The sequence below is a fragment of the Astatotilapia calliptera genome, chromosome 4, assembly GCF_900246225.1.
Source record: "Astatotilapia calliptera chromosome 4, fAstCal1.2, whole genome shotgun sequence".
NCBI lineage: Eukaryota > Metazoa > Chordata > Actinopteri > Cichliformes > Cichlidae > Astatotilapia > Astatotilapia calliptera.
Genome location: NC_039305.1, coordinates 32,120,618 through 32,134,067, shown reverse-complemented (window position 1 = coordinate 32,134,067; position 13,450 = coordinate 32,120,618). Strand labels below are relative to the sequence as shown.

At 43.7% G+C, this 13,450-nt stretch overlaps 1 protein-coding gene across 1 annotated transcript; it reads right to left on the bottom strand.

The window, feature by feature from the left end:
- Positions 1-1,819: 1,819 nt before the first annotated feature.
- Positions 1,820-12,436, bottom strand: aldh16a1 (aldehyde dehydrogenase 16 family, member A1). The gene is made up of 17 exons (XM_026166185.1): positions 12,117-12,436; positions 10,829-10,928; positions 10,574-10,700; positions 10,330-10,487; positions 10,167-10,244; positions 9,432-9,619; positions 8,711-8,869; positions 8,469-8,627; positions 8,141-8,297; positions 7,917-7,992; positions 7,561-7,666; positions 7,152-7,285; positions 6,884-7,057; positions 5,712-5,916; positions 5,424-5,609; positions 2,989-3,114; positions 1,820-2,850 (listed from the first exon to the last, which is right to left on the bottom strand). The coding sequence occupies exons 1-17, from the start codon at positions 12,204-12,206 to the stop codon at positions 2,677-2,679; spliced, it is 2,397 nt and encodes a 798-aa protein (XP_026021970.1). The 5' UTR covers positions 12,207-12,436; the 3' UTR covers positions 1,820-2,676.
- Positions 12,437-13,450: the final 1,014 nt, after the last annotated feature.

Sequence of the window (13,450 nt, the reverse complement as noted above, 5' to 3'; positions counted from 1 at the left end):
TTTGAGACGCTGATCAAATCAGTAGTCCGGATTTATTCATTTAAGAAGTGTTGATGCAATACGTGTAGCAGAGAAAAACAGCTTTCAAAGAATCTACAGAAGAATTCTGCAACAGCACAGACAGCTGTAGAAACATAGCTTAAACATTAGAAGCTGGAAAAGCTAATGTATTTGTGAGTAATGGGAAAAGAAATAAAACAATAAATATACATTTCCAGATAATCGTTTTCTTTAAATATTCGTTTTTAAACAGACACACTTGACATTTGTTTGTTTTATTTCACAATGTGAATTTGGAAACAAATGAAATGTCACTTGGAATGTTTTTGCACGACAGAGTCAGATTTGACCTTTCATGGCTACAAATTACAGTATTAATGTACAGCAAAAGACACATGACACAGGAAGTTGGATCCATGTACTGCTGCTTTTTGTTTGTTTTGCTGAGTCACTGACAGATCTGTAAGGCTGACGCGGCTTCTAGTTGCAGAGTATGCATAGTTCCCCCCAGCTGAGATTTTTCAATGGAGAACTCTTTTCAGTGCAGTTAAACTGGACTCCCTTTGGTGTGATTTGATTGCTCAGATGCGAACAGCATAATTAGCACCAAGATGCAGACCATAATTCTTTAGAAGCTCCAGGACTGCAAACTTCAGCTAAATGCTTGTTATTCTGACACCGGGGCAAATCACACAAACTGTAGCTGCTTCTGGCAGCTTGAGAATAAAGCAACAAACACTCTGTGGAGTTCAGGTTTTTTATACGGGGCACTCACAAGACCGTTCTGAATGAACAGTGGACGACAGAGATGCAGTCCAAAATTTTACATTTTGGGTGGACACTTTTCTTTGGAAAATATCATTAGATTTTAAGTCGAAGGGCTCTGCACATTTGATTTGTAGTAAACCAGTAAGTAAAGAAATACATCATAGCTCCACAGAACATTTACAGGCATGAAGTGTGCAGGAGCCGCCCGAGTGGTGCACTGCGAAGCTCGATTAAATCCTCAGTCAGCGATGTTGAGCTTAAAGAGTTTCCTGTGTCACAAAAGTTGCTCTCTTTCTACTAAATCACCATGGTAACTTATGCTGAACACAGCCCGGTGCTTTGGTTTAGAAAGATCCTGAAGGAAAACATTTTCTCTGGATCCGTTCTTTACAGCGTGTTTTAAGTACCTGCATGATTGTTAAGCCAGACTTTATTAAACTGACTGAATGAAGGCCAGCTGTAAAGTTACAGAAGTGCAAACTGCAAAAAAATGAACAAATGTTTTTATACTTCATTCAAATCTGCTGCCTAATCTTATGCACGTAGCTGGATTTGCAGCTACGACAGGAGGAAGCTGAGAACCAGCGTCGAGGTTCCTGTTATCTCCAACTGGGCTTTTAGGTTTTGTCAAGCCAGCGAACACAAACAACGGCTAGCTGTGTTGAAGCCTCTGATACCCGCTGCTTCCTATACGTGTAAGGTTCTGTTGTAGTTAAACCGCACATCTAATGTGTGTTTTAGTTGCTGTTTAGAAACAGGAGCCACAAAGGGTTTTTCCGAGGACCTCTCAGCATACGTCACCAGATTGGAAGTATTTTTTTAGCTTTTCTCTCAGAAAAACTTTAGTACATAAGTGTTGCTGTATTGTCAAAAACAAAATAAAAAATATATATATTGTTCACGTTTATCTGTATTCACTCCTGATCACTGAGAACTACCTTGTGAGCGCCCCCTGCTGTGACCTTTTCTGAATTACACCTCATTTCTGTCTGTCTTAACTTCTGAGCAGGAAGTGGAATGGCCCCCACAGAGCATGCTCAAGCCCATAACACAACTTTATCTATTTAATATGCACTGACCCTGCAACACAGGCGCAATAATCTGAGCCAAAGTTCTCCTGAGGTTTGTCACGGTTCACGTGGATTATTCGTTAACGTGGAAAGAAATGTGAACATGACCTACTTTGAAATAACTTGTGATACCTGATCAGACATGTGAGGGTTAATTAAAAAACGCATAACAGAGGTAGAAAATCAGCAGGGTTATTATCATGATAGCCTGTTATGACTAAAATAAAGGAATTACTAAAGAGCAGCTGTCGTTAATAAACCTGCAGGTTTATTGTTTTGACTAATCAAGCAAAATGTTGCAGTAGTTCTAATGGATGTTACTTTGGCTAGCATTGTTTTTTATATTTATTTAAAAACCAAAATGACAAACTCAACAATGAATCGATTCTTCTGACGGGCAGCTACTGCTCTGCTCGATAATCTTCAGTAAACCGACATACATTTAATGAAAACAGTGAAATGTTTTTAGGGTCTCTGCATTGACCGTCACAGGGACGTAAAAGGGAAAAACCTTTCGTCTTAATCACAGTGAATCGCCACATTTTCCATTTTAGGATCATTTTTAAACCATGTTGGCAACAAAAATCAGCTCATAAGTCAGCAACACTGTTAACGTGTGAGCTGCATTGAATCCCTCGTCTGTCTATTAAGTGCTTTGTGTCAGCCATTCCTAATATAATCTCAAAATGTAATTTAACATCTAATGTTTCTTTGCTTTTAAAAGCCCTCCTCCCCTTCTGTCGCCGTCTGGCCTGTGATGATTTCTGCTTTTTCAGGTCACAGTCAAACGCTCCATGATCCAAACTGTAACTCTGTTCCTTCTTCCTGCCGTTCTGTTTTAAGCTGTAGGAATCCACACACTCTTCCACTGCACAGCGCTTCTCCACATTTCTTCCAGGAATGACGGACGGCACCGAGTCCAGTCTAGCTCCCCATCTTTCCCTTCCTGGTCCTCACACAGGCGCAGGGTTTTTAGTGGACTAGTGCAGGTGTACTGGAGGTACTGGCAGCCCTGCAGCAGGAAATCAGAAACAGTGAAGTGGGTGTAGGCGATTATATGAGGCAGGCCTAATTTGGGAGAAGGAAGTCAATCCTACACTCAGGAGCTCAGTTTAATGCAAAATGAGTTAGCTAAAAGAGTTAGCCTCACCTCAGCACTGCCCCAGTACCAGATGGCCTTGATGACACTGTGATTAGCCAGAGCCACAGTCAGCTGGTCTCGACTTCCTGTAATAACGTTTACCAGACCTGCTGGCAAGTCCGAGGACTGGAGCACCTGAGAAAGAGGAGAAGGAAAAGGTGCAATAAAGATAACAACCGGTTTTTATGATTCACGGTGCTTTTTAATGCAGGTCAAGCTGAGGAAACCGAAGACTTGCTTCAACTCTGCAGTCAAGTTTTCATCTTAAATGAAAACAGATCTGCACACAAGTTCACACTGACAGCCTCGTGATCGACTGCAGCTTAAGCTGCGCTGACCAAGCACTTTTAATGCTGACCAACTTAGAAAAACTGGCTAGAAACAGGCCCGCAACATTAAGGTACAATTTAAGACTTTCAAACTCTCCATTAGGAAGCATTATCTAACCAACAGTCCACTCACCTACGTCTTTTTCTTTCTTTTTTTTTGCTTAGGCTGTACAAAAACATTTAGGCACCATGTCTTACAATAGCAGGCCAACCAAACATTTGGGGGAACCCAGAATAGATGCAACACTGAAAGGATCTGGAACTGCACATAACTAAAACAATCATGACACTATAAGCAGACTTTTCTAAAACCTTTGCACATTATTTCCATTTGAGTAAACAGCTGTTCTTTCCAAGGTTTGACCTGATTAAAAACATCTTCAGAGCTTCTTTGCAACACGTAAAGCAAAACACGTGCACGCATGTTAGACGTGACCTGACAAGGTCAGCCGCACAGAGCTGTGCAGATTTAGGGATTACCCTCAAACAGCTAGGTGCAGACATGTAACACTCATCCGGTGATGATTTATTTCAGTTCAATTCATTTCATGTGTTCAACGCATGAAGACTCCTTTATCCTCGGCTCACATCCCTTATGCCTGCACAGCCTGTCCTCAAATTATTATTAAGAGGCTAACACTTAGACAGATCACTATTTACCATCACACCAACAGCCACTTTAGAGTCACATGTTAGCTGGAGGGCCACAAGCTCAGCTTCATGGTTTGTTAGTATGCTCGTTGTCGTGACCGGTGATCAATGGCTACGAGGACTGTTCACAGAGCTGGTGAACGGCTGTAATCACAGCGCAGAATGACATACTGAGAGACTCTTCGTGTAATTGGTCTCTTTGGCTACGTTCACACTGCAGGCTGATCTTTTTGACCCTATGGACCATATCCGAACATGTTGACAGTTGAACGCACAAATCGACAAATCGCTGGGTCACTTTCTATTGAATCGATACATACGATGAAGCGACTGCTGTGTGAACGGTCAAGTCGCATTAAATCCGCCTTTTACGTCACTGACACAAGACAGACGCCAATTATCAGCACCGGAGAAGCGCCCGATAAGACATCGCGAACGCTTCCTGGCCACCCGGTGAAACTGCTGGGAAGACAGCGTTGGAGAAACGTGAACATTTTATTTGTACTGCATAATCTGCAGATTCTGACAGAAATCTGCAGCTGTCCTTTGAAGCAGCGCTCCTCTCTAAAACAGCAATAATGATAATTATTAGGTTATTTACATTATTATGTAAATAACAAAATAACTTAAAGCAAAAATTGGGAAACGTGAAGTCAGAAGTCTTTATATTAAGGCCATCAGTCAAACAATATTGTTTGCTCTGTGTCTAAACAGAGCGCGCTGTGTGTGACGTCTTCTTTTGCACATGCGGCCGCTTTGAGCGTTCACACTAGAGCGCGTTTGCTGTCGCATTTTATTTGTAGTGTGAACGAGCAGACAAAAAATTCGGATTTGATCAAAAAAATCGGAATTGAGCATCAAGACCTGCAGTGTGAACGTAGCCTATGACTCCCTGCCCAGGACGTGCACCTCGAGTGTAAACAGAGTGCAGCGTCCTGAGCAATGTGAGCAAACTGCTGCAGTAAACGAGAAACGCCAGCAAACGTGGCGGTGGACACAAAATGGACAAAAGCCTTTATTACTATTTTTGCTTAACGGCGCTTCTTATCACGTCTGACTGGCGTTTCTGCGCGTGCATGATTATGTCATGCTGACGACTGAATTTAAAGTAAATCGACATGCTCACACAGGTGCCCGCGCATGTTTAAAATGGCTGCAGGGTGGCGAGCCTTTCCTCTAGAATGACAGCAGCTCTGCTTCTGACCCACACAGTGTACTGACATTCATACAAACCTGGGCAGACTTTTCTTTTTGTGTAGACTTTTCTATTCACTTGTACAATCACTAGTTTGACCCCCAAGTTAAGACGATATTCAGGTCAGCTGCCTCTGAGTAACAAAGACGTATTGCTTCAGTTCGTGTTACTTTTGTTCCACCGTGTTTGACTTTGTGTTCCGACTGAAACATGCAACTTCTTTCTAAAGGTTCCCTGCCACTTGCCACGCAGCACATTTATACACTTACCTTAATGAATGCCAAGACAGGCAGTGGATACTTTTGACTGGGGACCATAATAACAGCATTGCCTGTGGCAATAGTTGCCCCAAGCACGGTTACCATGGAGAGGAGGGGATTGTAGTCAGGTAGGACGACCCCCATGACTCCCAGGGCTTCAGGGATGGAGAGAGCGGAGCCAGAGTTTGGCATGGGCTGAAGGAGAGGGAAACAACGAGCGATCAGACGGCCTCAGCTGATACTTTTCTATCATGTTTCAGCATCTTTAGCAGCTTTGAGTAACATGAAAGGTCTCACCAGCGCTCCTCCCTGGACTTTGTCACAGTAAGCGGCCCAAACACTGAGCCTGGTAATGCTGAGCTCCACCTCCTTCTCAGCCTCGTCCATTGACAGGCCGGTCTGTGTGTTGATTGCTGCAGCTATGTCCCGCCTCTTCGCCTCAAGGCCCTTGGCCAGAGAGTAGAGTGACTGGGCACGTGCAGACGGGCTCTTTTTCATCCAGCTGTAAGAGACAAAGGCATTCAAAGAAATACAACAATAATAATATAAATAAAACAAAAGCCTGATGCCATTTGTTGGGATTTATGTGTCCGTCAGGTTAAGCTTCATTACGTGGATAAAATCTATCAACTGTTAAAGACTGCCGATGAGTAATGGCCACACGTCCTGCTTCACAGCTTGTGTTTGTCAGATTTCAGTGAACTCTGTAAGCAGTTTGTGTCGAGTTCATGACTCTGCACTTTGTCTTCTTATCTGTTCCCACAGTCAAGTTGTACATTGACTGATGGCAAACGCACACAGCCCGGCCCTACAGTAACCAGCTGATAAGAGCAGATTAAGAACACAATGTTCTACATGGAAGGCTCAGAGGACTCATCTAAATGTTGTGTATATGGAGTAAAATGTAACAAACAACATTAAAGTGGATCTACGCTGCTCAGTTCACTCTCCAGATTTCTGCTTTGTGACTCTACTCGTCGAACAGCCTCGTCTGACTCCAAGTTAAAAATAGTAACATTTCTTTAGTGGCTCTGTCGTAGACGCAGAACTTCATTTTAAATCCTTCAAGGTCTTAAATAATCACATCTTAAAATCCTCATATTACCGTAGTATACCAACAAAGCACTCTGCTCTCAGACCGGCAGTGTCTCAATGCACAATCAGCTTTCAGCCCTTCTGTGGAAGCAGGTGCAGGTGTGGGTCTGGGAGCTGAACCCCGTCTCCACTTTAAGAAAAGACTTGAAAGAACCTGTGAAACCATCCAGAAATACTACAGGGATGATTTGTACCTACGTCATTACTTGATGGCTTTTCCACTAATATAGTGACTACATCTTGGAAAATCTGTGCAGTTTCATAAACTCTCAACAGCATCTGTTGTGCGAGTACACAAACCTCAGTTGTGTTTGTGGTTTTTTTGAATGACCTGTACGTGTTTGTGAACACGTACACGTAGTTTGCGCTCTCACCCTGGCTGGACTTTGACAGCAGCCTCCACAGCATTGCGAACGTCCTTCCGGCCCCCGTCTGGGCAGTAGGCCAACAGACCACCACTACCACCTGGTGGCTGCACAGCCACACTGCAGCCAGACACTGACTTACATGCTTTACCAGCAACAAACTGCAGGTGGGACTGAGGGGCTCTAGAAAAACGAAAGAAAATGTAATGATGCGATTAGTGCTGTGCAACACATTTTTCCTGCAACATTTACCAGCTATAATGCTTCACAAACATACCTGGCAGGGTCCGACTCAGCAGGAATGATAGGTGGGGACGTTTCTGTTCCGAACTGCGTGTAGTCCATGGAGACGGGAGAGGAGCGAGGAAGAGGGGGGGAGGAAGAGGAGGGGCGTAGAAACTGGTACAGACCCTGACAGGATAAAGAGGGGATATAACTATCGAGTGATTTATGTGGGCGTGTTTAGTAGGGATGTTTTGCACTGCAGGAGCTGGAGACCAATAAGAACCTCATATCTAAAGACCGAGGTTATTAGTGCTGCGGGGCTATATGAGCCTAACAGAAAACACTAAACTAAGGATGGTGAGACGACACCCAGGGGACGTTGAATTCAAACATTGAACTACAGCAGCATGTGCAAGCAGTGTTACTGATCCAGGCTCTGTCGGCCTGTCAAAACAACAAACCTCCTGTCCTCCATCGGTGCAGGTCCCGCTGTCTTTGTGACCGGAGACGGGCAGACAGGGGTCACAGATGGAGTGGGAATTCACCCACACAGAGCCAACTGACAACCTGGCAGGACACGAAGAAGAAATATTCATTTTAAAGGAAATAAATATGAATGTTAGTACTAAATGGACAGTCACGAGATGTGAAGCCGACCATGAAAGTCAACGTATTCGCTTTACACCGAGCACAGGTGGTTGTGACGAAACGACTGTATATGAAAGTAAAAAGAAAAGTCAACAAAGAAACGAAGAGAAGGAGAAAGAGGAAACAGACAGCAGAACAGAAGGACAGAGAGCAGAGAATGCAGATGCACCTCTGAGCTGTCTCCAGAGCGAGGGTGAGGTCTTCGGTCCAGATGGATGCTGCCTGACCGTGAGGACTGTGGTTCCCTGCACAGGGCAGAAAATGTTACTCCGGCGCCTTGTTCGACACAGGCCCAGGTCTCTGATTACGATGCAAATGCAACCCTTTAAAAAACCCTCAAACCTTATTCACGTTGGTGTCTTATAGGAGACGTTTTCACATGAAGCTTCTTACCAAGAGTCACGGCTTCTGTGTTGCTTCTGAAGGTCATGAGGGGCAGCAGTGGTCCGGGACAGGGGTTGAGCACACATGGTGAGGAGGGGGCCACCCCACAGAGCACAGTGGAAGGATACTGGGCACCTGACGTGGGATCAGCACAGGACTGAACCAACTGAGGAGAGATCATTTAAAACTGCTAGTTATGGGCAGTAAACTCAGAGGAAATGAAGACAAAGTGGTGCACACCATCAGCAGACGAGTCTAAGGGAACCTTCAAGTTCGTTGAAACTTTTCCTGGCATTAACATTTTTAAACCCTGATGTCTCAAAGTCTTCTTACTAACCGTGGCTCCCAGCTGCTGAGCCTCCTGCACAGCAGCATCCACCCGTTCCCTGTCTGCCTCACTGGGCAGGGTCACACATTTCATCTTGGCCATTCGCAACCGGAGATGGGCAACAACACTGTCCACCACACTCTCCTGCACACACAACACCCAGAAGACCTGCAGGCAGAGGGGAGTCCCGTCAAACAGGCTCAGGGATGCGTCGCTGGAATAGGAGTTACCTCGTCGCTCTATGAGCGTACCTCTTTCTTCTTCCTGAAGGCGGCCTCCATCACCTCATCCACGGCACTGTTAATGTCTGCCGACTCAAAGATGATGAAGGGACAGGTGGAGCCTACGCACGGTGACACCGCCACAGGAACTCCCATCCCTGCTGTGGCCTTACACAGCATCACTCCGTCCTCGAAGAGCAGGGAAACATTTTCTTACACACAGCTCAACCATTTGGACTCCATTTCACTCACTCTCACAAAAACACACACAGTCGTGTTTTCATATCTTAGTGGGGACGTCTAATTGACAATGCTTTCCCTAACCCTAATCATCAAAAAGCAATGCCTAATCCAAACCTCGCCTAAGCCTAACAGTAACCCTGACACCAAAACCACATTAAGAGTCTCAAAAATGCCCTCAAACTCGAAGGGGCAGGCATTTTGTCCCCATAAGGCAGGGGTGTCCAACTCCAGGCCTCGAGGGCCGGTGTCCTGCAGGGTTTAGATCTCACCCTGGGTCAACACACCTGAATCACATGATGAGTTCATTATCAGGCCTCTGGAGAACTTCAGGACATGTTGAGGAGGTCATTTATCCATTTAAATCAGCTGTGTTGGCTCAAGGACACATCTGAAACCTGCAGGACACCTGCAGCTCCGTACCCCTGCCATAAGGGCTGTTGGTCCCAGTATAGTAACATTCCCATTTCTGGTCCCCACAAAGACATGCAAACATGGCACACAAACACACCTCCTTGTTGCCGCAGTAGTTGACGTAACTGATGCTGTGGTTCTGGGCCACTTTGACACCCAGTGTTATGTCACTTCCTGTTAGCACATTAAGAGCCCCAGCAGGAAGTCCTGCTCCTGTAAAAAGCTGAGCTAGTAGTAGTACTGGGGGGGCCGTGCTCTGACCGGGGACAACCACCACAGAGTTGCCTAGAAGGAAGAAGCATTCATTTATACCTCACAGCTCCTCTGACACCACAAATAAAGATAGAAAACCTAAACGATTAAGATGATAACAAATTACAAAAAGAGATAACTGGCTTCTCTCTCATGACTAATCTTAAGCTACACATCTTTGGCCTTTGGATGAATTTTCTGGTATTTAATAAACCATATAATTTATTAATCAACTAAAGCATGAATCGATGAATATAACCACAGGCTGCAGGGCTCTTTGGTGGTTGATGAGAGAAGTGCTTTGATGTTTTTCCCATATCAAAGATCTGGATACATTTGATAGTAATTAAGATCTAACAGCGGACCACAAAAACCAATTCTGAAAAAGTTGGGACACTGCAGGAAAAGTAAATAAGAACCAAATGAAGCTCTTATAAAATAGTATTTCATCCCAAATGTTTAAACTGAGACATTTCAGTATTTCACTTTTAAACTCAGGTATTAAGACGATTTTGAAATGTTCAGATTTGATGTTAGAGTCAGATTAGGGTTCAGCTACAAACATCAGTGTGTGTTTTACCCATAGCCAGTGCTGGCAGGACTTTGAGCAGAAGAGAATAGAGAGGACAGTCTTTCGAGGTCACCACTGCCACCACACCTGGAAGATAAAAAATAAGAAAAATTACGAAACACCACAATAAAAAGACTGAGAGCATTTTGTAAAGATAGCTGAATTCACTTACCCAGAGGTGTCCAGTCAGTGAGGAGTGTGTCTCTGAGCTGCGCCCAGCTGCTGTAGAACTGCAGCAGCCTGACCAGGGCGGCAGTGGCGCAGGAGGCCTCACAGAGCTCACACAACTCTGAGAGACACTGGCCGTGCTGCCCGAGCACACTCACCAACCTGTTAGAGGACAGAAATTCATCTTTATGTTAAACTGGTGGCTCAAAAACAAAGCAGCGAGGTGTGTGAAGGTGTGTTTGTTGGACCTGAGGAGCACTTTGGCCCTTTGGTTGCAGCTCAGGTTGCTCCAGGACTTGAAACCGTTAACAGCAGAGGAGGCACACTGGGAAATATCAGCTTCTTCAGCGCATGCTGTGCTGCATACAATACTTCCTGGAGAGCAGGCAGGCAAAACACTGAGACCATCATTATCATTAGGATGTTTGTAAAAAGTCTGAAACACTGACTTGTAATGAAGAGGTTTTAACTTCTGTGTAACTGTGTGCTTGGGCTGCTCTCACCTTTAGAATCAGCCAGGGAGCAGCTCCGCCCGTCTGCTGAACAGACAAATTCACCGTCAATGAAGAGACCCAGAGAACGGGAACGATGCTCCAGCCAGGCCTGATGAAGAAGAGAGGGAACAGGGGAAGGATCAGCTCCAGAACAGAGAGACCAACACTCCCACACAGATTCAGTTTTGTTAAAAGGTTACTGCAGATTTATGAAAATCCTTGAATTAAAATAAAAAAGTCTTGCTTCCCTTTTATCAAACCGTGCCTGTATGAGTACAGAGGATGAGGATGCCGAACATCTCAGACAAGCTGTTATCTGGAGTCTTACAGGTAAAGGAGGCCCTTCTAATGTTTTTGCAAATCTAAGCATTTGCATATAAGAGATGTGCATTATTTTGAAAATAAGAAAACTACAGTCTATCGTGCTCTCAACATTTTAAATCCACAACATGTTAACATCGTCATTAGCACACTCGTGAAATTATGGCCTGCAGATGAGCAGCACCCAAAACCAAAAAAACCTTTTTACTGGTTGAAGAGACCAATATACATGGCAGTGACTGATAAAGGCGGGTAGGCAAAGTGAAGAGTGTCAGCTATTTACAGACTGAAGACCAAAGTACAGAGCTCAACTCTCTGCAAAGCACCAACGGCATTTTTTAGCAGTGTGTATTAACTGAGCCGTGGTGCTGGTACTATGGTCTCTCATGCGCTACATGATGTGGGCTGTCAAATGACAGCATGCTAGTGGTTTGAGTGCTTCTCCAGTAATTTAGCACTCTTTGTAAACCTTCAATGTCCTGACAGCCACAAAAACCTTTACACAGCTGTTTTTACACAGCTGTTTGCAGATTAGCAATCATAGACTGTACACAGAAGATGGGAGTAGCCAGCTGATTTTACTTAGTTTTAGCAGGCCTGGCACCATGAACGAGGGGTAAACCTTTATTGAGAGATCCCATCTTCTACATTTGGTATTTGGCAGAAGCTCCTGTTAAACTCTTTTCAAGTTCAGGTAAAAAGAGGAAACCCCTACAATGTTTTTCACGGACTACGGTGGGATACGGACATAAAAAAACAATCTACATGAACAGTAATCCCTCGACACATTATAATGTAATTATGTGTCTAGTTCTGTCACATGTTTGTCTTGTGAGGTACACTGGGCTAACGGTTAAGCAACTTCACGAGTCCAATAACTTATATATAGGTATCCGCTAACTCCGCAGCACAGCGTGCTGTGAGTAAGTTTCGTTTCAAAGCAGTCTCTGAATATGAATCTGAACGTTACCTGTACCTGTGCAGTAGCAGTGCTAGAAGTTGCTGCTGGCCCGTACTCCATGCTTTGGAAAATCTCGTACACTGTCTTGGTGCTGCTAACAGCCATAATAAGAAGAAACCACTGTGGGAGCAAATCTCGCCGTCGCTGTGCGTGGTCGTTCTTGGATGGAGTTAGGAAGAATACGAAGAGAGAAAGCTGGCAGAAGGGGAACTCGAGCGTCACTCCGACTCTGAAAGAAACGTGCTAGCTTCCCTGAGCTGCCAGAAACGCGCAGGTCGATACGTGAGAGCGAGAGGATTCACTCCTCCCGACTTCCGCTATTGTGTGCGCTAAGTTCACCAGAACACAGATAGACCGTACTAGGATGTATGGACACTGAGAAAATGAAAATAACCTTTTTTAACTTCGTAAAGCACAATCAATCCAGTTTTTAGTTTTAGTTTTTTCAAACTCATACAAATTATTGTAATAAAACGTGTGACATAATTTCAAAATAAAGCCTAATTTCCGGTGTTTGTACCAAAAAATGATCGTCTGCCAAAAACTGATTTTTGGTATTTGCCAAAACTGATATATAACTTGTTGGTCTATAATATGTGAAACATATGTCAAATGTATCCGCCATGACTGATATCAAGTCATCTTGAGCCACAAACAACATTATTGTAACAAGGCAGAAGCTGCAATCAGTTTTTGGCAGTGACTTTTATATATCCTTTATTTATCCAGTTAAGAAAATCTTGTTGGCATTAAAAATGTTTTTTTAAGGTTAATCTGCCCAAGAGGACAGCAAATATTACAAACAATATCACAATAGTTCTGTAAACATATTTTAAGTGGACAAAAAGGACCGGATTGGTTACAATATCAAAGAGTTATAAAGATACTTGAAAAACATGTAAATTTTAAAGTTTAGATTTAACCCCTGTGTAAACCCTGTTCACCGAAGTCTATTTACCAACGTACGTAAAGTTTAAAACACACACACGCACACACACACACGGAAACATTCGGTCACGTGTCCAGTCTGTCATGTAGCTAAATAAAATAATAATAATTTAATTTTAAAACAAAAAGTGATTTTGAATGATTAAAAAATGAAAATCAATGATAATAAATGAGGGGCAATTCGCTTTAAAAATGACTCATCACATCTTAGGAGGTTATGGTGTTAAATTTTAAACTTAAATCACTTTTTTTAAGTACATGTGTAATTGTGTTGTCTGCCGTTTTGAAGACTTCCTCCAGTTAAAAGATTCATAGCAACAATACAAATTTGGTTTAAAGACGCAACGTAAACACGGTGCGTTTAGTGGTCCACGTCTATAAGAACGTTATTAGTTGTGACT

Bases quoted from the DNA above. Each gene is read 5' to 3' on its own strand.
- aldh16a1 (XM_026166185.1), bottom strand. From the start codon at position 12,206: ATGGCTGTTAGCAGCACCAAGACAGTGTACGAGATTTTCCAAAGCATG. The intron at 10,488-10,573 runs GTCCAACAAACA...GTCCTCTAACAG, and splicing joins AGGGCCAAAGTGCTCCTCAG to GTTGGTGAGTGTGCTCGGGC. The intron at 3,115-5,423 runs GTAAGTGTATAA...CCTCTTTCTCAG, and splicing joins CTGTCTTGGCATTCATTAAG to GTGCTCCAGTCCTCGGACTT.